The sequence below is a fragment of the Hoplias malabaricus genome, chromosome 3 (assembly GCF_029633855.1).
Source record: "Hoplias malabaricus isolate fHopMal1 chromosome 3, fHopMal1.hap1, whole genome shotgun sequence".
Classification (NCBI taxonomy): Eukaryota; Metazoa; Chordata; class Actinopteri; order Characiformes; family Erythrinidae; genus Hoplias; species Hoplias malabaricus.
The window spans coordinates 66,190,383-66,216,945 of NC_089802.1; the positions used below are offsets into that span (position 1 = coordinate 66,190,383).

Consider the following 26,563-nt stretch of genomic DNA (forward strand, 5'->3'; position numbering starts at 1 on the left):
CTGCAGATTTTTTTGCACAAGAACATAATTTAAAATACTTTACTGCTCTTAGCCAACTGCTACATTAAATAAAAGTATTATATACTTAAATGTCATTCTTCCGTGTAGTGTGTAATTACATTTGCCTTACCGACTTTGTTGTAAGATGCAATAAAAAACAGTGTTTTTTTTAAATGTTTTATTTGTTAATTCTCTTGAAGTTTTAATCACCCGATAAAAAGAGCAAAAACAAATAATCTGATTAAAAGGACCAAAAAAGATTTACAATGTTTTCAATACCCAGATCTAAATAAGATTGGGCAAGGACAATATGTGAAAATATCGTAGAATATCCATTATTCACATTTTCTATTCATTTAATATATACACATTACAAAATATGTAAGTTACATCATTTTAAAAAATCCAATAAAAAGCAGGTGGTATCAGGTGAGAGTACCATTATTGGGTATAATAGTAACATCCAACAAAGGCTCAGTCTTTGCAATCAAAGATGAAATGTGACTCAACACTTTGCAGTTGATAGAATTGTTCAACAATTCAAAAAACTTTCTTTCAGTGCAAATATTGCACAACCTTTTGATATTTCACGATGTATCACACATAAGACAAAACATTCAGGATATCCTGAGAAAGCTGAAGACCACTGGTGAATGTGTGTGACCTTCAAGCCCTCAGACGGCATCACATGACGACATCATGCCAAAAAAAAAAAAAAAAAATGGGCTCAGGGTTATTTTGGAAAATTGTTGCCACTTTAAACCTGAAACTTTTTTATGGAAGGTAAAATCATGCATCTGTTCTAAGCATGTGAACTGTTGAATTCTCAAGGCCCAAGCTCATATCATATGGTCAAAAAGGCAGTGAATATGTGAACTGTTCAGATGTATCCATGTCTATAAAGCTTTTTTGTTTTTCAGGAAAAAATGGACTACAGGCCATCAGTATCAATGAAGAACGAAACCACTGAGATCGGTGTAGTGAAAGGTACAAAACCAACACCCATCATGGTACACAGAATTTATTTTCATCAGTGTCCTCAGCTTGGATGTCTTGCATGTGTTTGAAGGTACAATTGATGCAGAGATGTAGGCTATATTGGCATTTTAGAGACTTGCACTATGTTGCCAAATGTATTTACTTGTCTGCCACACACATATGAATTTGAGTGACATCCCATTCTTAATCCCTAGAATTTAATATGATGTTGGCCCACCCTTTACAGCTTCAACCCTTCTGGGAAGGCTTTCCACAAGGTTTAAGAGTGTGTTTATGGAAATGTTTGACCATTCTTCTAGAAGCACATTTGTGAGGTCAGACACTGATGTTGGATGACCGGGTCTGGCTCGCCGTCTCCGCTCTGATTCATCCCAGAGGTGTTCTATTGGGTTGAGGTCAGGACTCTTTGCCGGCCTGTCAGATTTCTTCACACAAAACTTGCTCATCCATGTGTTTATGCTTCATGGATCTTGCTTTGTGCACTGGTGCGCAGTCATGTTGGAACAGGAAGGGGCTATCCGCAAAGTATTCCCACAAGATTGTGAGGAAGAAATTTTACATAATCTCATGGTATGCTGAAGCATTGAGAGGCTGAGCCCAACTCCTAGCAACCAGCAATCCCAGACTCGTCCATCAGATTACCAGATGAAGAAGTGTGATTCGTGACGCCAGAGAACACCTCTCTGCTGTGCTTTCCACCACTGCACCCTAGGCTTTGCATTGCGCTTGGTGATGTAAAGGCTTGGATGCAGACTCTGAGCCATGGAAACCCATTCCATGAAGCTCTCTACACCCTGTTTTTGAGCTAATCTGAAGGACAAATAAAGTTTTTTTTCTTTTAGCAATTGAGTCTGAAGAAAATTGGTGACCTCTACTCACTATATGCCTCAGGATCCGCTGACACTTGCTCTGTCATTTTATAACACCACTGACAGTTGACTGTGGAATATTTAGTAGTGAGGAAACTTCACAACTGGATGTTTTGCACAGGTGGCATCCTATCACGGTACCATGCAGGAATTCACTGAAGTTCTTTCTCAAATGTTTGTAGAAGCAGTCTGCATGCCTAGGTGCTTGGTTTTATACACCTGTGGCCATGGAAGTGATTGGAACACCTGAATTACATGATTTGGATGGGTGAGTGAATACTTTTGGCAATATAGTTTATCAAGGTGATTTTAGCTTCTTCTGCACATGCTACAACAGCATGTCCCTACTTGTTTAGTGAATTAAGGGTGTCATTTTTGTTATTCACCGTGACCCTGATGATTCATTCATTCATTATCTGTAACCGCTTATCCAATTCAGGGTCGCGGTGGGTCCAGAGCCTACCTGGAATCATTGGGCGCAAGGCAGGAATACATCCTGGAGGGGCCGTCAGTCCTTCACAGGGCAACACACACACATTCACACCTACGGACACTTTTGAGTCGCCAATCCACCTGCATCGTGTGTTTTTGGACTGTGGGAGGAAACCGGAGCACCCGGAGGAAACCCACGCGGACACGGGGAGAACACACCAACTCCTCACAGACAGTCACCCGGAGCGGGAATCGAACCCATAACCTCCAGGTCCCTGGAGCTGTGTGACTGCGACACACAGAAAATAAGAGCATTACCATTCAAAAAAAACAAAAAAAAAAACACATTGTTGGGATTTTTGCATGAAATTGTCACAGTTGAAGGAGGATGAGGAGGTGGACTCTGACGAGAGGGCGGAGCTAAGTTGGGACTAGGGCTGAGACAGGAAGAATAAACAGAGTCCAATCATTTTACAGTCCACCGTGTGGCCAGGTCTACAAACAGTGTCTCGCAGCCATGAAATGACCAAGTGGACATAGTTAATGGCATATTTTACCGGACCCAAAAAGCCCCCACTGCCCTTCTAAAAATCTCCATGACCAGAGACAGAGTAAAATGAGAGGAAATATTGGCCTTGTGTTTGAAAAGTGGAGGCAGACAAGCAGCAACAATACAGAATTAGCTGGCTAATTTTGAACAGATAACAGCAAATCATTTCTGATATATATAGAAAAATATAGAAGTACATATGCCTATGTATAGATTAAAATGAGTAAACGCCATAGGTTTTGTGTTTTATATAAAGTGAGGCATAGCGATGTTTAAAAGTTGTTGGGACAGTGAAATATGTTTCTCCGTGGTGTGTGTGTGTGTTTTAAACAAATTAAGAATTAATAATTGTGTTTGAAAAGCTTCGCATATTCACCTATTTAAGGTGGAATGGAGAAATCAAGCTTGGTAGTACATAGCAAATATAAGCATTTCTCAAGTAGGTAGATGTTATAGTGACATGATGTGCACTTGGTCGTGTGTTTTAAATTGATAAAATGGGAAATAAATTTCAAAACAAGCTTTGGTTATAAAAACTTGTGCTAGCTTTAGCGTAGCATAGCTGTTCAAGGTGGAAATGACTTCAATAAGAAGCTGGAGAATAACGCAAATATGATTCGTTAAGGACCCATTTAAGGTGGAAATAAATGCTTGAATACAAAAATTGTGAATAATTGGTTGAGTAATACAGTTGGTTTGTGTGTTTTAAATGAATAATGTGGAATAACAGTTGCTTCATAAAGTTTCAAAAGCTAGAGCGCTAGCTTCAGCTCTTAAGGTGGAAGAGAGAATTTAACAACCTTGCATATAACGCCAATAAGACTTGTAAACAGACACATGTAAGGTGGAACGAAATGTTTGACTACGAAAACTGTGGATAAGATCTGCGTCCTAAATGACATTTACGGTGGAAGGGAAAATCGACAAGTAACATCAGTCTTGTGTAGTCGAAATATTTCATGTGAATTTGGACAGTAAAGGCTTGTAAATGCAGGGAAATGGCGGCCACAAGTTCACTTTTTTTGCATAGATACATGTTTTAGTGAAATGATTAACACTTTTCTGAGCAAATATGTTGATTATGGCACATTCTTAATAGCCCAAGTTCTTAAAGCAGTTTCTTGCTTGTTCGTTCAGTTTTCCTCAAACTGGCAACCTGCTCGAGTTTCATGTCTAGAGTGGAGGAGAAGGAGGAGGCAGACAGCTCTCTCCACTGTTTTGCAACTGTATTATAGTTCAGATTTTAAACGCTTGGTGTCAATATTACAAATTGCTCCTTTAAGGAACGTAGGTGGATCTTTAAAGGTGTTTTCTGACATAATGCTGCGGGTCTCTTAACGTGCTTAAAAAAAGAACCCAAAGCTCAAACTGTGGTATTGAGAAAGGCTCCCTGATTGAAACCTAAAACTTGGTCACAATATCTGTGCTAGTGGTCCTATAACAACGTCTAGGTTCCTGTTTATATAATAATGGTTATACTTTATTATTCCTTTATAATAACAATAATAAAAGTTAATCCCACAAATTTGTGAATTCCCTGCCCCCACCCTGTGAATATGCTTGATCCCCATCAATGTTCAGATCATGGTTATGACCTTGTGGTAGATAGGGTGTAAAAGATTAACGATTCTATGCAATTACTGTAAACACCATGAAAACCCAAGCACCATTGCTTCATGGGAGGCAGAATGCCAGCTGCTTTCTTTCTCCTCAGAGTGCACAGCTCAGCTTCTGTAGTGGGGGACACCATATAGCCCCCCTTTAAATGGTTAACCAATCTGAAGACCCTGAATCCAGACCATAGCAGCTCAGTCCAATGCATAATGCTGAATAATTCTGTATTCCCGCTATACTTTTGACTGCATTTCCACCCACTATCGTAGCAATATCATCAAGTTTGCAGATAACACCACTGTGATTGGACTCATATCAGGGGGTGATGAGAAAGCCTACAGGGATGAAATCTAAAAACTAATAATAGATTTCAGGAAGTAAAGTACAGACCATGCACCATGATCATTCCTGTCTACAAGCTGCTTGGCACATACATCACTGAGGATCTCTCCTGGACTGCAAACACCACAGCAGCAACGAAAAAGGCACGACCAAGGCTCTACTTTCTGAGGTCACTCATGAAAAACAACCTTCAAGGGCAACTTCTGTTGTCCTACTGCTTCTCCATCAAGAGTGTGCTGACGTACTGCATCTCTACCTGGTGCACCAGCACTTCAGCAGCAGACAAAAAGACAATGCAGGGTGTCATCAAACTCAGCTCAGAAAATAAACGGATGCTCCATGTCTTCTCTCCAAGACCTGTTCACAGCTTGCTGCCTAAGCAGAGCATCCTCAGTGACCCTTCCCACCCAGAACATCACTTGTTTGAATGGCTATTTTCTGGCAGACGTTTCAGGTCCGTCAGATCACAGACTAACACTGAGGAATCACATCAAACTGATCCTGGGCTCTAATCAGTCTTCAGCACTTTGCAATACTATTGTTGTGTACATTCACTGCACCTTATTTTATGTGTAAAGTATTTTATGTTCTTATGTTACTTTATTGTTTTCTTGTGCAGTTGCACCAACAGGACTGCTTTTAATTTCACAGTACTACAGCGTAATGACATAAAATCAATAAATTAATAATTCTTATCTACTAATCTCTCATATCCCCTGCTTTTTGCTTCTCATTGCTTCAGACTCCAAATTCTTTTTGCTGTGTCCTGCAACCAGTATTATCAGGTGCTCTTCTTTTTACTGCCTTTGAGCTGTGGGGGTCAGGGCCTTGCTGTATCACTGTCAAAGAGTCATCTCTAGAGCATCCAGGTTACTTCTGTATCTTTCTGGTAAATCCACTAGCACATACAGTGCTTTTTCTTTTAGTGTCAAACATAGCCGGATTGCTGTCATGCCCCCTGCCAGTCTATAGCAATTTACTATGACTGTAAGCTGTGTATTTGGCTCCCAGGCACACACAGGAAGGTGTGAGCAAAGGGAAAATAAAACAGCATGAGGGTAGATAGTACAAAGTCAAGTCAAATTTATTTGAAAAGCACATTTTACAATTTGATGGTGTCACGAAGCAAAAAAATTAATCTCAGGGTGGCATGTTGGCACCGCAGGTAGTGTAGCAGTCACACAGCTCCAGTCTCCTTGGGTTGTGGGTTTGAGCCCTGCTCCAGGGACTGTCTGTGAGGAGTTTGGTGTGTTCTCTCATGTATTCGTGTGGGTTTACTCCGGGTGCTCCAGTTTCCTCCCATGCTCCAAAAACACACACTGGTAGGTGGATTGGTTACTCAAAGGTCTCCATAGGTGTGAGTGTGTGAGTGAATGTGTGAGAGTGTGTTGTCCTGCGAAGAAGAGCTAGTAAGCCATTTTAAAAAAATAATAAAACATATAAACATTAAACATTATACAAAACATCATAGAGGTACAGTGAACAGTGCAATGAAGGAAAATAAAAACACATGGGATTTTAAATAATATACAAACAGCAATGTAAGGCAAATAAAGAAAATTGAGCAAGTATTTAAAACAAAATGAATTTGGAAACATTTTGAGGTAATTTTTTTGGCATATTCAAATTTAAGATGTCTTAATGAGGAGTAATAAAGTCCCTAATTAGTATTAAAAATATAGCAAATTCTAATTCAACTAGTCAAAAAGACATTTTCAGATATCTGAGTTCTAGACATTGTGTTCATTATGCTGCATTCGAGTGATGTCAGAAAATTGTTAATTTTAACAGAATTTGGGCTTATTTTTCTGTAAAGTCGCTTATAGATATTAGTTGCAGGTTGCATTTTCACTCCTACCCTTCCTCTCATACGTCAAAACTAATTGTAATAACATCAACCGATGCTCCATCAATGATAAACGTTCAAGTTTTATTAACTTACTGGTGGAAATACAGAAAAAATACAACATAGTGAAAGAGACTGGAAGATTTAATCTTAACAAGCCTAAATAAATAAATAAATAAATAAATAAGTGGTTATTTTTGGACAAGCCCCCAAAAAAGGCAACTACACTTTAGAAACAAGGTTAAAAATTCAACCTACCATTACACATTTTTACTGAAAAGTCACCTATAATATGCAGACCTGGCAACTTTTACATGGCAAGAATATGTGCTATGTAAATCTGCTATGTTTTGACTAGTCAGAATAATCATTTAAGATATCTGCAATCACATTCTGCGTCAGATATATGGCAAGCCGTTTTAGTTTTGAATCATTTTTTGTTGATATCAAGAATTCAATTTGCACATTCAATTCAATTGTTACCAGTAAAAATAGCATAGAAATTTAATTTTCACTAGTGACAATTGAAATCTTACTGATCTGATATCAGGAATTTAATATTTACTAGTAAATATTTATTTGTTGATGTCAGAAATTACATTTTATCTAGTAAAAATAAAATTTCTGATAACAAAAATAGAATTTTTACTAGTAAAAATGTAATTCTTAATATCAAAATATAAATTTTTACTAATAAGAATTCAATTTCCACTAGTAAGAATTAGTTTTTTACTACTAATTATTTTATATCCCACAGGTAAAATCTATATTATTACATGTAAAATGTATAATTTTACTAGTTGTAATTGAATTATTACATGTAAAAATAAAATTGTTACTAGTACAATTTTAATTCTTGATATCAGAAATTCAATTTTTACATGTGAAAACTTAATTTTTGATATCAAGAATAGAATTTTTACTCAAATCAAGAAAAAATTATTCGATTGCTCATCCTTGGTGTCCTGGATGTGTTCTCTGAATTTTTTGTAACTCGTATTTTGGTATCTGAATTTCGTCTACCGAATTTGAGCAACTTTGAAATATATTGTTTGAATTTTTTTGAGCTTGAATTTTTTTTATCTGAATTTATTAACCTTGAATAATAACAGTGAAAACGTGTTCCTGAAAAACATGAAAAATCACTAATTCTATTCAAGAGCAATTATATTCAGATGCATAATTTCAGTGCAAAAAAAATTCAGTGCTACAAATTCAAAGGTGGTAATATTTCAAATTGCTTCCATAGATATCTCCACTTTTACACCCTTGCTTTTTCTTTACTCTTTCTTAATTGTGCCTTTTTTATGTAAATTGCACTTTTTTGTATATATACATGTTCTTCATAATAACAAAATAAAAAATAAACAATATCTCCACTTGGTCTCTCGTGCATATCAATTGGTCTCATAAGCACATTCACTCGCTCTCGCGCTCATGTTCACTCTCTCGCGTCTTGGCACAGCTTTTGTCATAAATGGCACTTCATACAGCAGGTGGGTGCTGAAACACTGGGAGCCTACAGCTCTGCTTTTAGATAGAACTAATGTATCACAGTGTGTTGGAGAAACATTTTATTTCTCCCTCAACATAAAGCCACAACTATGACTATGGCTACAACACTGGCGCTGACTTTGAGGTAGAATAATTTAGTTGGTTGCCAGTCAACAGGTGACGATGACTGTGATTGAGGAAAAGTGTGATTGATTGATAATTTGTGAGAAGTGATGCAAACAAAAAGCAGTATTTTGTTTGGTTGCTAGAGGATAATGTAATTGCCTCAGAGGAAGCTGCAGAAATAACGCTCTGATCCCTCTGATTATAAAGAAGTGCATTTTGCACCCGTGATTTATGATTGTTACCTCTGAAGAAGCTGTAGAATGACGAAGTAATGCTTTGCTTCCTTAGAAGCAGCTGTCATGTGCAGTTCAACTTTGTCTTAGCCTCTGCCTCAGAGGAAGCAGAGCATTGTTGTATAAATTTCTGTAGCTCCTTCAGAGGAGAAACTGCCTTCAACGAAATGAACACCAGGAATTAAAGGTGTACATTTTTTAAGTGCTCATGATTTTCTCTCCAAAACATTAATTATGGGGGAATGTACACTGATTTGTAAATCCATGTCCCTGCAGACACACTAGGAGAATAGGAGAGGATAATTTCTTTTCAGAGCTCTAGGCGTTACTAAAACACACTAAAACCTATTATTCAGTAATTAAAATGTACACAGTCAAGTGTCAGGTTTAAACTTTACACAAAACGAAATGACATTCCTTTTCACACTGTTGTTACAAATGTGTACCTTTAGCCTGATCTGAGTCTAAACAGATTTAATTGTCCAGGTGGAGTTTCCTGGTCAGCACAGTGCTGTTAGTACACACACACACACACACAAGGGTGTCATTGGCGAAGAAGCAGATGATTGCCTAGATCACACTGGAGGAGCATTTGCCATCTGTTCTCCTGGCAACAAATGTATGTGTGTATGTATGTGTGTGTGTGTGTGTGTGTGTGTGTGTGTGTGCGCATTGAAGGGATCAGTGTCTGTGCATATGTGTGTGCATTAAAGAGGTATGTGTTAGGGCCCTACCAAAATAACACAGACCACACTGTAGAAGGCTGCAAATTCTCAAATGCATTATTAGTGAAACAGTGTGGCATTTTAAACATTTCACAATTAATTAAAAAAACAAGGATTTTATTTTACTAAAAACAGTGTGCATAGTTCTGTGTTTGTACCTTTCAGAATATGTAAAGGCACAGCAGGTAGTGTCACAGTCACACAACCTGGAGGTTGTGGGTAAAAGTCTTGCTCCTGGTGGAGTTTGGTGTGTTCTCCCTGTGTCTGCGTGGGTTTCCTCCAGGTTCTCCTGTTTCCTCCCACCATCCAAAAACACACGTTGGTTGGTGGATTGGCGACTCAAAAGTGTCCATAGGTGTGAGTGTGTGAGCCGAGTGTCGCCCTGTGAAGGACTGGCGCCTCCTCCAGGGTGTATTCCTGCCTTGCGCCCAATGATACCAGGTAGGCTCTGGACCCACCGCGACCCTGAACTGAACAGATAATGAATGAATGTGACAGATCCAGCAATTCCTAGTAAACATACTGGTGCCAGAAAGCCAAATATCAAAAAGAAAATTACCTTTACCGAGTTAACAGGCGTAACAGGGCAAGCCGGACCCTAACGTAAACAGATGCTAAACAACTGCAAAGAAAACAAGGCATCTAATGTAATGACAGAAATGAAGACAATACAAAGAGCTGAAGAACTGAACTCACTTTAAGCAAAGACCTTAAGGGTAAACTAGGAGAATCATCATTAAAACAGAACATTATAAACGGAGAACCACAAAGGAAGGACACTAAAGAGAGAGATGGAGAGAGAAGACAAAACCTCGAAACACTGCCATAACAAAGGAACAGGCTCGGAAAGTAGCGAAAATGGACTAAATATCTGAATGTATAGACAGAGAAACCTAAGGAATAAACCACAACTATAAAAGACAAACCTTAAACAAATAATCCCTGGACACAGAAGACAGGAAGAGATCTGACCAGGAACAAAGACCCATGGGCAATGACCGACCAACATTCAGACAATGAACCTAGAATATAAAGCTTAATGAAACACAACACAGCCGTGAGCAGTAACAAAGACAGGGGCACGGTAAAGGGCTACAAGAATGAGAAAAGCATGTGAAACAGTGAACAGAAACAGACAGATACCAAGGGAACATTATTATAAGAGAGAAGCAGAACACTAAGGTGGGACTAGGGTGAGTAATGCAACAACCAGTTCCAAATCTGCACTTAGACCAGTACACAATCCTGCAGGTGCTTGGGAGTCTGCTGAAGGAGTTTTCAGCACACAGTCTGACATTTCATGTCCCTGTCCAAGCTTCATGTCCTTTGGCTCCTGGAGCGGGTCCTAATGGACCATCCGGTGTTGTTTATAATTGTACTAGGCTTTAGACAGCGCTGACTGGAAACATCTTTTGCATCACTCTGTGTTTCATCTTGAAAGAGTTTTATAATGCATTCCCAACTCTCATTTGGGCAGTTTTCTCATTTCTCATTTGAAAGTTTGTTGAGGCCTGTATTTTAATTGTTGCAGTAATTTTTATACCTGTGCTGTATTTAAAGGAACAGTAAGTAATATTTATACCTAAAAATAGAGCATCAAAATCATGTTACTGATCTGTAATAAGGAGAATAGTGATTCTGTTTTTGCTAATCTAGGCTCGGCACTGCAGAAACTGCAGGACAGTGCTGTAAAATAAATTGCACTCTGCGACTGTAGGGGGAACCTAGGAGCAAAAAAGAAAAATACCTAGTGTCCCTTTAAATGCAAGTGTTCCTTTAATTGTGCAATGTTACAAAGTAATTTAAGAAATATTTAATCAAAATTAAGTGACTCAATATTCCTCCATAATAATGTATTTGAAGTTAAACAAAGCCAGAATGTCTAGTTATTAAACACAATGGTTGTGTCACGCTTGTCATTTGTCTATTTGCTGTGGAGTGAAAAACTTGGGTGAACATCTAAATGTGGTGATCTCCTAATTTTCACCAGGAATAGTGTCAGTCAGTGTGTGTCTGTGTTCTTCCAACCTCAGTGACAGAGAAGCCACCACAGAAATATACAAAACCCAATTTTCCAGCTTTATTAACATCAAGGTTTTTGGAACATATTTTCTCTGTTATTTTTTTTTAATTATTTTATTAACAAATAGAAAACAGACTGCATGTACAACAGATTGAACCCTCTTACATCTCGCTCCGAACACAAAGTGAAATGAATCATTGGCCTGGTCCCATGTGTTCCCATCCACCTCACTTTGTGCTCTGGCTGTAGGGGAGAAGGAAACGCTTGTGTTGAACAGAAATTTCCAGAAATTCTCTGTCCAGTGTTGCGTCTTTTTAATGTTATTGTGTAATCCATCGTTCTGAGCCACAGTGAGATATGATCGTATGGCAGCAATGGTACTGTACCCACGCATACATAGTTTGGACTGGGTGTTTTGATCTCAGGTGTTCAGAATAGTGGGCCAGAACAGCTGTCTGGACCAGACATAGTGGTCAGCTAATTTGGATATTTAAAATTATACTAGGGCTGCAAGTAATTTGATTAATTAACATTGTTACACCGGCTGATTTTGCATCCAGTCATTTCTAACCATGTGACAAGCAATTTCTTTTAATGGTCCAACAATACGACAAGAAGACATACTGCCCCCTAAACGTCCTGCTTTGCGATCTGTCAGAGAGACCCTGTGAATCATATGAGCATTATGGAGCATTAAAGTGTGCTTTTCTTTGTAAACAAAATAAAACATACATTTTCCCCCATTATCGACATCGCCGATGAGTTAACACCTTCGTCAACTGATCGTTGCAGCCCTAGTTGACACCAAAATAACAATTCTGTTTGCTGCACATTTTCTGAGCCACTCATCTGACCACAGCCTGGCCTTTCTGTTTTCTGCGGCTGTCAGAGCAAGCTGACCTTTGACTTGGGTAAACAAAGGATTTGCCTGGACAGCACACAGACCACTGGACTTCATTAAATGACCCTTTATGAGTGAAAAGCTTCCAGAAAAATCACAGTTTACAACTATATATTTTTTCTTTTAAATCAGAGCCAGAGTCTGTACATGGCATTTTTCTCAGATCTTGTTTCTCAGTTTAGGATGGTGACTCTATAACTGTGACATAATGCCATCCCATTTTTTTTTTTTTTTTTTTTTTTTTTAAACATAGATAGTTGTGTATAGTAAAATGTCAGGAGTTTGGAAAAAGTCCTAAATATCTTCTCCCTCTCACACTGAATAAGAGCAGATTATTAAAAAATAGTATAATAATGATAATAAAAATTAAGAAATGATCAGCAGCTCAGGAGTATGAATCCTCTAGTGTGAGTTATCTGGGTCATGTTAAAATACATGCCCCCTGTGCTAAACAAAAAATGACTATATAATAATATAAAAATCATAAATGAATAACAATGTGTGAAAAAACAGACCCCGTACACATAAAACAGGTAAAATAAACAGCAAATGAAAAACATAACATACTTTTGTAGGTACAATTGTATTGTAATAACATAATAGTAATGATTAATATGAAGATGGCAATAAAAATGGAAGCTATAAAAAATCAGTAAGGTAATTTGCATTCTCAGCAGGTTACAGAGACAGGAGATGGAGTACAGTAATATAGATACCAGAACGGCATATTTGTTGTTTTTTTTTTGTTTTTTTTTTTTGTTTTTTTGGATTTTTTTTTCTCAGGGTAATTTCAGAAAAAGAGGCATGAACGCAGGATTGAAGGACAACACAGTTGCAGATTCCAGTTGTGACTCTCCTTTACATTCTCTTCTCTCTCCCACAGCCTGCGTATTGAATCAGTGGGGTTTGTTTTGGCTCAGAAAGAACTGGCTGCTCTCCTGAGGGGGAGTAGGGGTGTCGTTCCAGGGCTTTTCGGAGATTTCCGTGAGCGGTTACGTTGCATAGTGATCAAAGCTGCCCAGGTACTCCAGAGCTGCCCTGTAACACAGCTGATACTGGTCCTGGGAACACACAGAGAGAAAGTGTTTTCATACGTTGAAAAAGACAAAACAAAACACAGTACTCACAGATTCTACTGATATATTTCATTATTTCTAACAGACAGTGGAATTATGTGTATTACAACAGGAAAAGCATAGAAATGTGCAAGATTAGGTGTACATCAGAGGTGATTGCTCTAAGACTGCAAGGGAAGCTCAGCTTCCCCTAAAATGTCAAAAAATAAGTGATCAAATATATTCTGTTGTGTGTACGTGTCATTGAATAAATATGCACTACAACGCGATTAACTTTTGTTCAGAATCAGCTTCTTATCACTGGTAAAGACGCGGCTTTCCTCTCAATCATTCCCGCAGGTTCACGGTGCTTTAAACGGAGTGGATGCTCCACAGAGTTCAATAGTGAAGCAGTGAAGTGCAGCGAAACGAGACGAGTGATTGGATAAAGGCTGGGCTTTGTCCCGCCCATCAGACGCTCAGCGTCTCTGGGGGTCTATGGGGCAGTGGGCTAGCCTTGGCTGGCTCGGACGCTCAGCTTCTGCATGATGATTGGATGATCTGTCTGAGGCTGAATCCCTTTTTGATTGAGAGCGAAATGAGCGAATCAGCGATCCTTTGGTGTAAAGATCCGTGGGAGCATTACATTTTCATTCTGTTCTGAGTTGAACCAGACTTTCTTAAACCGGCATTTTCTTTGTTAAAAACGACTAGCGACAAATCAAGCTTCCATTTCTGGTGGGTTTTTTTGTAGCTGCTTGTTTTGAGACTGACTTCTAGCACTCTTTCTGACTTCTATCGCAGTTTCTGTCCAGCGGGTGCTGCTGAGCCCCTCCACCGTCACAAAGCACTCACAGGCGGACACACTTCACATGGGCCAAGGCCGTTTAAGCAGCCTAGCTCTGCTGGCCATTGAGAGGACACTAGTCAAGTCCCTGGAAAAGACGCCTTGTTGGTACGACAGGGTCACAGATCATTTTCTTGAAAAGGAACGGAGGGTAGAATTTACGTATAAATAAACCGACACATTTTATGATGTAGGCCGAAACTGAGCTTCCCCTCCTCGAAAGACCAGCATCCGCCACTGGTGTACATTATCTCAAATGTATAGAGCTCAAAATTCAGAGGCTTTAGGTAAGATAAATGCAAAGCAAAGATGTTGTTTATGGGATTGGAACTTTAGTTTTCATGTTTTTAAGATTTGTTAACACAGACGTTATGCTACAATATAATGATTTTACATTATATTATTTTACATTATTGAAATTATAATCCTGAAAATGACCACTCTTCCTCTCACCTCTGTTTGTACCATGGCAGGTCTCTGAGTGCGGAGTGTTTTGACCGTCTGGAAAAGATCCACCACTCCTTCATACCTCATCCGCTCCAGAACGATACTCAGAGTAATAAACACACCGGTACGACCCACACCAGCACTGTAAAACAGATAATGCATCAGGACACACACACACATTTGTTTTCCTCTTTTGTGCCATTCATACACTTGACTAGGACATACAGGACATATATAAACACAAAGATCTACAAATGGTCACCTGCAGTGAACCGTTATTGGTCCATCCTGACCAAACTGCTCCTTGGTTTTGTGAACCTGGCCAATGAAGTCGATAAAGCCCTCTCCTGTCTTTGGCACCCCTTGCTCTGGCCAGTCAGTGAACTGGAACTGCCGGATGGTCCTGGATTGGCCGTCCTGAGTGAAAAGAGAAGAGTCATTCTTCTGTTCTTTGGATGGAGAATTAATTGTGCTTGGGAATGACATATTTACAACTTCTAAATATACCTCAGTCAGAATCTGTATCAAAACCCCAACACACCTGAGCCTGATGACATGGACTATACAAGACCGGGGTTCTGACGAGTTGTGCTACCTTGTCGAAATGTGCTGCCATACAGTAGAGTTGTTTAAATAAAACAGTAGGTGAGATAAATGTAGTGTATCAGAAAATGCTGCCTACTGAAGTATAAGCAAATCTCCTTATTAAAGAAACTGTAAGATTATTACAGTGAAAAGAAATGGTTTTATATTTGATTCATTGTGTACAGTTTTGGTTCACTCAGGCAAATAATAACAGTAAATACGACTGTGTAATGCATCGGAGAAAAACAGATTTAACACGAAAAACAAAGTAAAAATGAAAACAAAGATTTTGAGTCTGAGCATGGGAAGACCTGCAAAAATTAGCACATTTCCACAAGGTAGCAACTCAACACAACACCGCCGCTTCGGCTCTTCCTGAGCCCTGTTTTACCCTGTTCCTGTGGATAACCCTGTTTCGAACTCTGCTTATGCCCTGATCCTATTCCTGTTCGTGTTTGTTTATGGCCTTGTTTTGGTTTTGGTCTATATTGGTGTGTGTTAGTTTTGATTATTAAACCATTACCTGCGCTTACGTCATTCCCCTGCATTGTGAGTGTGTATATACACCCACCCACCCAACAAGGAAAACTGCTGATCTGTGAGAACCGTGTTCAGCCAAAAAAACAAAAGCGACACACAAATACACAACCATGGATATGCTCCTAACGTAACTTCCACCATTGCTGTGGTTTTAAAAGCCTGCGGTTCCCAGTAGAGATGGCGTTTTGCGACTTGACTGGTTACATTAAGTGAGGGAGCTGTGTAAGTCGAAAATCACCACAATCAGACCCTTAATGATTGTGTCTCTCTATGCCCTGTTAAAAACCCCAAGCCCTGAGCAGAACCCCAATTCAGAGCCTCAATGAGAGTTTCAGTTTAAGTGTCATGAATTGCCCTGTGTAGTGTTTTCCTGCTCTGTCTGTGTCTCTTTGTTTCCTTGTTTGTATTGTGCTTCTTTGTTTTGTTTTTGTTCTAGTCCTCCTCTCGTCTCCTCCTTAGACACTCCTTGGTTTGTAGCTCCACCCTCTCATCAGTGTCTCCTCGTGTGATTGTTGTTCCCAGGTGTTTTGTATTGTCCTCTATGTTATAAGCCCTGTCTTGAGTCTCAGTGTTTGTCAACCATTTGCATTCCAAGTATCCCTCTGTGTCTCGGTATCTCTATGTCATTCCTGTGTTCAGGTTTAGCATTAGCTTTCTGTGATTAGTTTTCTGGGTCTTTCTGTGTAGGTCTGTTCAGGTCAATGTCTAGTGTTTTTAAGTTTTTCTGTCTGTTGATTACTTGTTTTCTAGTTGTAGTATTCTTTCTTTGTTTCCTTCCTTTCTTTATAATAAAGTATCCTCCCTGCGTTTACCTCTGCCTCCCCGAGTGCAAACCGTGACACCTGTTAAAATCCCCAGTCACAATCCTGATTAGGTCCTTAACCGTAGCCCCAGTTGAAAGCCCATTTAAACATCAATAAACTAAACTGCAGTTAAAAGCCTTAACCCACCTCGTCTCAATCAGAACTGCGACCAAAGATCTTATTCATGTCTTTTTAAAAATCCGCAATCAGAGCCCATGCTTAAATCTCTGCAAACAGCAAGTTTAAATAGTCCACTATAAAAACAAACACATCAAACATTAAACACAGCTTTGCTTATGATGCCTTCTGTTGGACAGTCCTTTCAGCTGTTCTTGACTGGAGTTTTAACAGTTTATACAAAGAAACAGTCAGCGATGTGAATATGTGAAAGGAGAGAGGCGTACCCTGGCATCGGTGACTTTAAACTCGCGGAGGATGTACTGCGGCATGTTGTACTCAGCCATTGGATCCACCACAAAGTACTGATAGCGTGCGGAGCGCTCAGCTGGCCAGTACTGATGACACTTCTCCTGCAGGGCGACAAATGAAAGTGTCTGTTTTAAAAGAATGATATGCTTCATTGTTTTTCCCTTAAAGTGAGGGAAATTTTTAGATAAACATTTCTTTGTTGAATGTTTACATCAAACATCACCCTATTGAATATTTGTCAGTCATTATTGGTGTGTGTTGTTAACTTACCCGTCCCATCTCTCTGAGTTTGGTCAGCATTACTACTATAGTTGAGTTGTGTTCCCACAGCATTCTCCAGAAGTCCTCAGTGGTCTCAGCTAGAGGACCTTGGGTTGCAATGTAGGCTTTCTGCTGCCTACAAACACACACACACACACACACAAAAAAAGACATTAACAATTGACTCAAATTTAAAAAATGAAGTGAACTGAATTATCACCTGAAGAATAAATAACAAATAAATATGAACAAATTAATAAAAATAGATCTGTTTTGAAAAGAATATTTTGGGTTTATATCTGCAAAATGTATAAATGTTTTAATCAACACTCGCAGGTGATGAAATGATTTAATAATAATAATAATAATAATAATACATTTTATTTTTGGCGCCTTTCAAGACTCTCAAGGTCACCGTACATAATAAAATCAAAGCAAAACAAGCCTTTTGAGCCTTTTGCTGTTTAAAAACATAAAAGTAAGTTCAATTTGTAATTGTTAAATGTCTTTTAGCCAACCTGCTATTTTTTATGTCTGTAAAATATTTCCGTATTATATAGGACAAATGTCACATTTAAGCTGACGGCAGATATTTCCACAGGACAATTACAGGCATTTTAATGCAGGGGATTGAGATACGAAAGGCATTTTATAATGGTCTCTGACTACAATTTGCCCCACTAAAAATGCATTTTATTTGCTTTCTTTTCCCCTTTAATTTAATGTTTTTAGATGCAAAGCACCTCAATGAATTGTCTTGTGACCCCTCACTCCCTCAGTCACTGCCTCACTCACATTTAATAAAAGCCTCCACATGGAGCACTGGACCAATGACATCGCTTGTCCTTGTTTTTATTAAGATAGACATGTAGTGCCTGTATCCCAGTTATAAGAGTGATGTTTTTAGTGTAGTGTGTGGATTTAGTTTAGAATTGTGTAATTAGAAATTATGCAATTGTGTGGAGTTATGCAAAATGGAAGTGATATAATAAAAGTGTGTATATATAAAATATTTATTGAGAAATATCATTGAATAAACACAAAGCAAAATTTCTAATGTGTGAATGGGGCCCTAACCCCACTAGTGCTTTAACAGCTTTAGCGATAAGTAATGTTTGTTCATTTGAGCTTGAGCCGTTTATCTGTTGAAACATATTAAATATCGACAGCTAAGTAGCAAGACAGCTAATAGCTCATAAACCGGAATGCAAACATTTAGTGGTGCAAGCACAGCAATTACAATCTACTTAGAAAAGCATGAAAATAAGTGGGATGCTCTGAAGCAGTTGCATGTGAGCTTAAGGACAACATGCTCAACGGCATGACCAAGCTAGAGAGGGATAGAGCCCTCAACTTTGGAATGTGGAGCTGTGAAACTTCACTCTGGAGTGAAGGTGCTATGTCCAATAATTTTGGGAAGTGTCCCTTGTGATCCATAAATAATTATTCCTCGAGACCTACATACCTGACCTCAATAAAGCTCTCAAGGCTGTATTCCATTACCATTAAACCTCAAAGCAATGTTCCAGCATCTAAAGCTATTACTGCAGCAATGGGGGGGGGGACAAATGCACTATTAATGCACTTATAGATAAAATGACAAATCAGCAGGTGTCCACAAACTTTGGCTATGCAGTGTAGTTGTGAACAACAAACAAGACTGTGTGAGTGAACGAGTGTGTATGTGTGTGAGTGAATGAGTGTGAATGTGTGTGTGCCCAGATATGGATTGGCCCTCTGTCCTGGGTGAAACCCTAGTGCCTGATGCAGTCCTCCAGGTGGACAGTTGTTCCTGGTTGGGAGTACGCTGTGTGCATTTGGCTGCTGCTTCTCGCCAGTGTGTGTGTGGATTGTTTTTGGAATGTCTGAAGAAGCTTTGGTGCTTCATATCAATGCCTGATTTTATTATGTGATTGTGTTGTAGAAGAAATATGGAGGGCAGGACTAATAAAAAAGAAATGAAAAACAATTCTTTTTAGCTCAGCCAGTACAGGTGTTGTTTTTTTAAGATTTGGAGCAAGGAATTCCAGGGGCAGAGATTGTTAGGACTGGCATCACAGTCAAGGGGATGCTCAAAGTTTGCCCAAACATCAGGCATAATGAATATGCAAGTCCAGAGCACTTGTTTTCTCTGAAACCCAATCAAAGAATAGACCGTCCAATATTTGTGATCAAATTACACCAATATTCAACGACAAAAGCGTGCTCAACTTTAAACAAACAAACAAGTCAAATAAGTAAGAATGTGAAGAACTTTCTTTTTTTCTGGAAATCTTTTAGCAATAACTAAGAGTTCAATATATATTTATGATCAAAAAGGTAAGACCAATTATTTGCTGCAATGCAGCAACATTCATAAACACACAGAATTAATGTTTCTGATTCTAAACTAATAGAACTACTAACTGTTGTAAGCACCTGATGTCTTCACTCACCTCAGTTATTACACAGGTACAGTTCTACTTGATCTGTCTGCTACAGGCAAAATACATTCACTAAATAGGAAGATTAAGTGAAGTTTTAAGGTGCCCTCCTTGCCATGTTTGCTCCTTTTTGTTTTATATGATCTTGTTCTGCCAGTGTATGTCTTATTTGTTTTTTATGTCTTTTTTCATATGTTTTACTGTATGTTTGGAGGGGATTGTTAGTGTCTGCTTACAAATCCAGTTTCTCTTTGAGAGATAATAGTAATAAACTGAACTGAACTGTTCTTACTTACGCATGGGTGTTTGAAGTCAGTGAGGGAAAATGCCTCTCCTAGGCCGGCCAGGTAGGCCAAAAATAAAGGAACGAAAATTGTTTTTCCTCACTCAATAGTACTTAATTGTCAGTCAAAATATCATGAGCATGACCAATCCAAACAGGGCACACCCACATACACATACACACAAATAAACACAATCACTCATTTGCACAGATATGTGATCACACACCATCTAAGCGTTACTCATACCCACATGCACACCCATTTCTCTCACACACACACACATTCACACCCTAAACATATGTTCACAGTAGGAGGTGATAAGGGGCCGGTGTTGTCTCCGATTTGCTTTTTAATTTGTAGATTTTTAACTATTTTGTCTCAATCATTGTAATAATCTCAGGTGTGCCACTTCAACTATAACCAGTTAAAATGTTTACATTGTTAATAATGAATATATAATTGTTAACTTAACCTAATATTTCAGAATGACCTACAATGAGTATAGGTTTTAATGCCTGCTGTTTTGGCATCATTAACCTGAGGGAGATAAATGGACGCAGAGCTGTCTTGATGATGGAATCCTATCCATCCATCCAATTTGTCGGCACTTAAAGAAATAGTTACTGAGTCACTCATGGGCATCTACAAATGTGTTTGCCAACTACAAATATATACTTCCTCAGAAAATGGCAGTGCCTTTATGAAACACTTGCATTATTCTATTATTATGAAATGATGATTTTCTTATCATTTGTCATTTGTCAATAACAAGAACTGCTAACTAAGATAAACCTCAGTGTATCCTACATGAACATCAGTAATGTAAAGCTTGTATGGAATAATATAATGCTGAATAACAACAGATTTGAAAATTGTTTAAAAAAATTGTTGAAAAAAACTTGTAACAGTATTAATATTTGTGCTGTTAAAACATTTTCATAGTTTATGCATTAACAGTTGAAAGTAAAATGTAGTTATTTTAAACTTTAGGGTCAGTTATGAGCAAATAAATCAACTGTAACAAATCTTTGAAGTATAAATACTTTAAAAGGAACACATGAAAACCTCCTTTACTCATTACAGTGCATCAACACATTAATTTGGGATGTGGAGTACCTACCAACCCACAAACTGTGGAAAAATACAAAAAGACTTTTTTATTTTTATTTTGGTGCGCTGCCAGTCAGTAAACAGTTATTCCAGTCATTCTGAGTTTGCTGCACTATGTAGAGGTTTAGACCAATTAGGATTGTTCATGTGAGAGCACAAAGACGAGATTAAATGGAGCAAAACTAACACAACAAGCACCAATAAATAATAATGATTAAAAATTGAAAATAAGAATTGAGAGGAAAAAAGTGAAAATGGCTACAAGCCAGGTTTGCTCCTCAGTCTCGTGCTGAACTGAGATGTGGCTCGTTCTCATGTGGTGCTGAAATTGGTTGTTTTGAACAGGGTAAGAAATGATGTGTTGTTTGTGCTTTGTGGTATTTTGGCCACAGCATGTAATAAACCTTTCATTAAGACCTCAGGGACTGCAATAAGTGATATATTGTGTAGCGTTAAAAAAGTGTCCAGATCGCCTGCTGGTGTTTAGGAGCCTCTGGCAGTTTTTGTCTCTTCTTTGTCAATATCAATATTCCACACTGACAGACGCTGCCATAAAGTAAAGTTAAAAAACCAGTTACACATTACAAAAAGCAGTGTTTTCTACAGTTGTAGCAGTACTCTGGAGTTGCATAGTATATTTTCTTTTGCTTATTTGAGCTATTATGACATTTAAGCTTTAGGCAAAAAGGAGACCATTTTTCTCAGTATGTTTCTGTATTAACTCCTGGGCAATAATAAGATCCACAGGGATTGCTTTTCTCATATTTTTTCCTTTTCCAAGTCCCAAATGATTGTTTTTAAAAGTTTAATAACATCTTCCTTTTAGGAATCTCCTTTTTAGGAAGATTGTCATTCTGACACTTTGACAGTGGGCAGAATATACCTTTCACACAAGATCAAACTCTTTCTGAAGGTATTATTGGAGCAAAACCACTGAGCACCTGTGACAGTGGAATTTGTAATTCTAAAATAAACAAAAACAAAAAACCCCTACATGTATAAATTCACAAGCTACATCTGATGTTTTAGGAATGTTTTCTGATATCACACACCTATGTGTGTGTGTGTGTGTGTACTGCAGAAAAACTGATTTAACCTATGATTCAAAAAACAAAAACACTTCTTGTAGTTCCTCTAAAGCAACACCAGATGGTACTGTGACACCACAGTAAAAACACTGCCAGAAACCAGAATGACTGGGATTATTGCTGGCTAGAGGCTGAGAACTGAGGATATTATTTATTTATATGTTATTATATCGTTGAGGTCACTGCTTCTTCTATTCTGTATGAATGAAAGACTTTATACAATTTATACTTTATACAAGTGTTTCTACACCAGCTTCAGCGTTAGCAACATAAGGAAGGGTTGGGTCCAGGTAAAAGTATTTGTGAAATGGAAGATACACATACTGTAAGTGTCCTGGCTGTTTTCTTTCAGTAAACCAAATATAAGGACAGAAATATGAATTATGAAAATATGAAATATGAATGTAAAAGATTTTAAAAGATTTTTTTCTATGATGTAAACACACACACATACACACACACACACACACACACACATATATATATCCATACATTTTTCCCAGAACATAACAGGGAGAAAAGAGTGGAGCAAAGGGTTTGCATACACCACCTCTTCTGGATAAACTGAGAGCTTTTTGCTCAGGAGATCAACACATGCAGCCTGCTTCCACCCACTCACAGGAGCATGTGAATGTGTCAGTGCTAATGGCAAGTTTGTGTTTCTGTCCCCAGCTGAGGTTGGTTCGTGATGGATAGAGTGGCTCTAAAGATGTCACAATACTGTTATATGTTCTCTGACACCAATACTGAAACTTTATTGATAGTGATAATAATTTGCTATTTCTTTTATATAACGACCTAACATTTAAATTACGCTTCATTTAAGATGGGTGTTTAACAGCAGTATTCATGATTTTAATTTAATTACACTTAAAAGCATGACAAGGGTTGAGGATGTAGATATAATCCTGCTCTATAGGTACTACTCAATTAAGGAATTTATTAATAACTGAAAATACAAATATTTCCATGCATAAATTACGTAATGTTTCAGAGTTTTCATAATTATGCTTTAATTAATTTTTTTTTATATAAAAAAAAAAAATACAACACGGGCTCCACATACAATGTAGTTCATTAGGCATAGGATTCACATACTTTATTTCCAGGGAGGGAATGCTATCCCCGTAATGTGTGAAATCCATGTAAAGAAAGCCTAGTTTCAGCTGATTACTGAACGTAAGCAAAGGAAAGCAAAAGAGACAAATGTGAACAATTTGGATTTGTTACAAAAAGGGCAAAGCAGAAAGAAGAAAAACCAAGCCAGAGAAATACTGCGTGCAGAAGACTAAAACTGGGAGAAACAAAGTGAGAATTCTGTATACGTGAAGACGAAACAAGAAAATGTTCAGCTGAATGAAAACAACATGGCCATTCTTCGCTGACATGAAAACTGACAGTAAATGAGTTTTTAATGCACTGTAATGTGTAAACCGACAGGAAAATCAGCAGCTGTGAGATGCTCAAACTTTAATAAATTGTGCATATCATTTATTAGCAGGTTCTTATTTTATCACTGGATTAAGGACCTACCTTGTATCTACACTCACCATGCATTTTACCCAGTGACCGTACAGGCGCACTTTGTAGTTCTACAATTACAGACTGAGGTCCACCTGTTTCTCTGCATACTTTCTTATCATCAATGGTCAGGACCCTCACAGGACCACCACAGAGGAGATATGATTCAGGTGGTGGATCATTCTCAGTGCTGCAGTGACACTGATGTGGTGGTGGTGTGTTAGTGTGTGTTGGATCAGACACAGCAGTGGTCAGTGGAGCTGATAAAATGGACAATTAGTGTAGATGCAAGGAATGTGTTCTTAATCTAGGTATCATTCCAGTGTACTTTTTAGTGGAAATTTCCCAGAAATACTCTTGCATTAGAACGTGTTTCATACTGAATGCAGGATGTGTCAAATTTGTGCTTGGAACTTGCATAGAGTACACCGTGTGTGTGTGTGTGTGTGTGTGTGTGCGCGTATGTATCTCCTCGATTCCAAACCCACTCACCCACCCACTAACACACACATCTCTCAGGTGAAGTCAAAGTAATTATAAACGCACTCGCATGCACAATTACTTATATACCGATGCATGTACAAACATGCTCATACACACACACATGCACACACACACACACACACACACACACACACACACACATAAAACTATCCATTTATACACATACCACAGGTAAGAAGACCCTGTGAGCTTCATTAGGCAAACGCATGTTAAACTATGGTGTATGTAGTCTACACACACACACACACACCTACACATATACAAACTCATCAAGCTAAAGGCGATAGAAAGCTTTTTTCCCTCAGCCCTTCATTACAGACAGGATTACTGCCAATTACAGTGCATCCACTCCAGCACACCACAGGACCTCTCTGATCTCACGCTAATTTCATTAAGAGCAAAACCAGGAGCCCCAGACAGAGCCTGAGGATACAGACACACACACATACACTACCACTCTAACACATGTACACACACACACTGTATAACCTGTTTCCCACGTGTCATATAATACTGTTCGGCATGGGGAATGCAAAGAAATAATGAGGGGTGGGCAATGTAACGATATGGAAATATGACAATCTTTTATTATATATTTTTTTATTTTTGTTTTATTATTATGTCATGTACCATGAAAATATCTTTATAGATTATCATGTTATATTTTAGCCATATGGCCCAGCCCAAATTATAGATAATCAAATGAACACAACTTTCTCTCCATTGTTGCCTGTCCAAGTCATGTTTGGTGTGTGAAAACAGTTTCTTTAGTTTTGCACTTAAACTATGAGGCTAATGTCTCTAACATGTAGCACAAATCTAATATTAAATAATAATAATAAAAAAGGGATAATTTAAAGCTTAAAAGTGATATACACATACGTAAGCAAATACATATATTTACATACATATGAGGATTCACGTAAGAAAAGAACAAAAAAATCAATATTACTATCACCATCACTATCACTAGAGGAACGCCCTAGAACAAAGCAGGTCTGGTAAATTTGCTCAGATACTATAACAAGGCACTGTGTGTGTTTTTGTGTGCGTGTGTGTGTGTAACGCATTGAGGGAAACACACTGAGTGTGTCTGTGGTGACGGGTAATCATTTCATTTCCCTACAGGGCCGTGCTTGTCACCTGTCAGGCCGTGGCCGTTTATTCGGCCGATACACTCCTGGTTATGGACAGTCCTGCCAATAAGGCCAATTTGTCCTGACAACTGCCAGCGCAACGTGAAAGGCTACAGAGACAGAAAACACTGAGACAAGGCATCTCTCAGCTGTCACCACCCACAAGAATGAGAGCAGGAGGTGGGGGGGTGGGTGAGAGTGTCCTTCGCTGCACAGATTTCAGCAGAATCTTCTTTAAAAACCAATCTCTGTCTTTGTTCATCGTTTTCTATAAATGTCACTTTCCTTTTTCATCCCAGCACTGTCACTCGTCTCCCCTTGCAGCAAATCATCCCTCTCTCTTCTGTCTCTCTCAATCTCTACTTTTCACATGTGGAGCAGTTCATGGATCTAGCTCCTAAATAACTCATTCCTCTTGTGAATAAGCTATTTACTGCTTAACTCTGGAATTACCCAATCAACAACAACCTCATTAACGTTTAGCAAGCTGCAAAATCTCCACAAGGGGCGCTAGTAGCACTCACGCACACTATATGTCCAGTACATGTTTGGGGATGTTAAAAATGTAGTCTAAATTAATTTAAATTAATCAGTAGTTTATCCTGCTTTGTTGTAGCAACAGCTTCTATTATTATGGGAAGGTGTTGGAACATTGCTGTGAGGATTTGATGCTAATCCAATTAAAGAACTTAGTGAGGTTATGTACTGATATCAGGTTGGATAATTAGTTCTGGATCACAAATGCCACTTTAATCCCCAGATATTTTAACTGGTGTCCAGGACTGAGTTCCACTGCTTCACAACCTTAGGCTGTGTTTTATCCTGCTCCTCTAACATTGATTTAGAGCATTCAACTTAATTTAATGTTTTTCTATTGAGAGTATGATATGACATTTACATAATTTTTTTCATGACAACAGACAAACCTACATAAACATCTCTACAGGCTTATTCAAATAAGCTTTAGTTGTCAAAAAAACTGCTTAGTGCTCTGACAACTGAAAGTTGTGGGAATGAGCTTTTAAAGATGCTTTTGTAGGTTGTTTATGTCAGCTGTCATGAAAGGCTTATGTAGATGTCAAGCAGCTTTATGGACAATGACATACAATTAAACGCAACGTCAATGATTCTGGGGAAGTGCTCTTCTCTCTGGTTTGTTTACGTTCAAAAGCTCTGCGTCTTTTAAGGTGGAGTGGTATGTTTGAGAAAAAAAAACTACTGTTTATATGTGTCTTTTCAGAAAATGAATGAACGAATGAATGAATGATCATAGAAACTCATTTGTAACTCAAGTTGTTTGGTTTTGTAGCACTTTCATGTAGTTATTGCTGTCTCGAATTTGTAGTGAGTTCAACCTTAGGTAATCTGAAAGAAAA

General features: G+C 38.3%; 1 protein-coding gene across 3 annotated transcripts in view; it reads right to left on the reverse strand.

The window, feature by feature from the left end:
* Nucleotides 1-11,301: 11,301 nt before the first annotated feature.
* Nucleotides 11,302-26,563, reverse strand: part of ptprfa (protein tyrosine phosphatase receptor type Fa) — a 490,757-nt gene continuing 475,495 nt past the window's right edge. For all 3 annotated transcript variants that reach the window (XM_066666356.1, XM_066666355.1, XM_066666354.1), the window contains 5 exons: nucleotides 17,131-17,257; nucleotides 16,836-16,961; nucleotides 14,766-14,920; nucleotides 14,510-14,645; nucleotides 11,302-13,215 (listed from right to left, as the gene is read on the reverse strand). In XM_066666356.1, coding sequence (XP_066522453.1) covers nucleotides 13,147-13,215; nucleotides 14,510-14,645; nucleotides 14,766-14,920; nucleotides 16,836-16,961; nucleotides 17,131-17,257 — 613 coding nt within the window. In that variant the 3' untranslated portion in view covers nucleotides 11,302-13,146. The remainder of the gene's footprint in view (nucleotides 13,216-14,509; nucleotides 14,646-14,765; nucleotides 14,921-16,835; nucleotides 16,962-17,130; nucleotides 17,258-26,563) is intronic.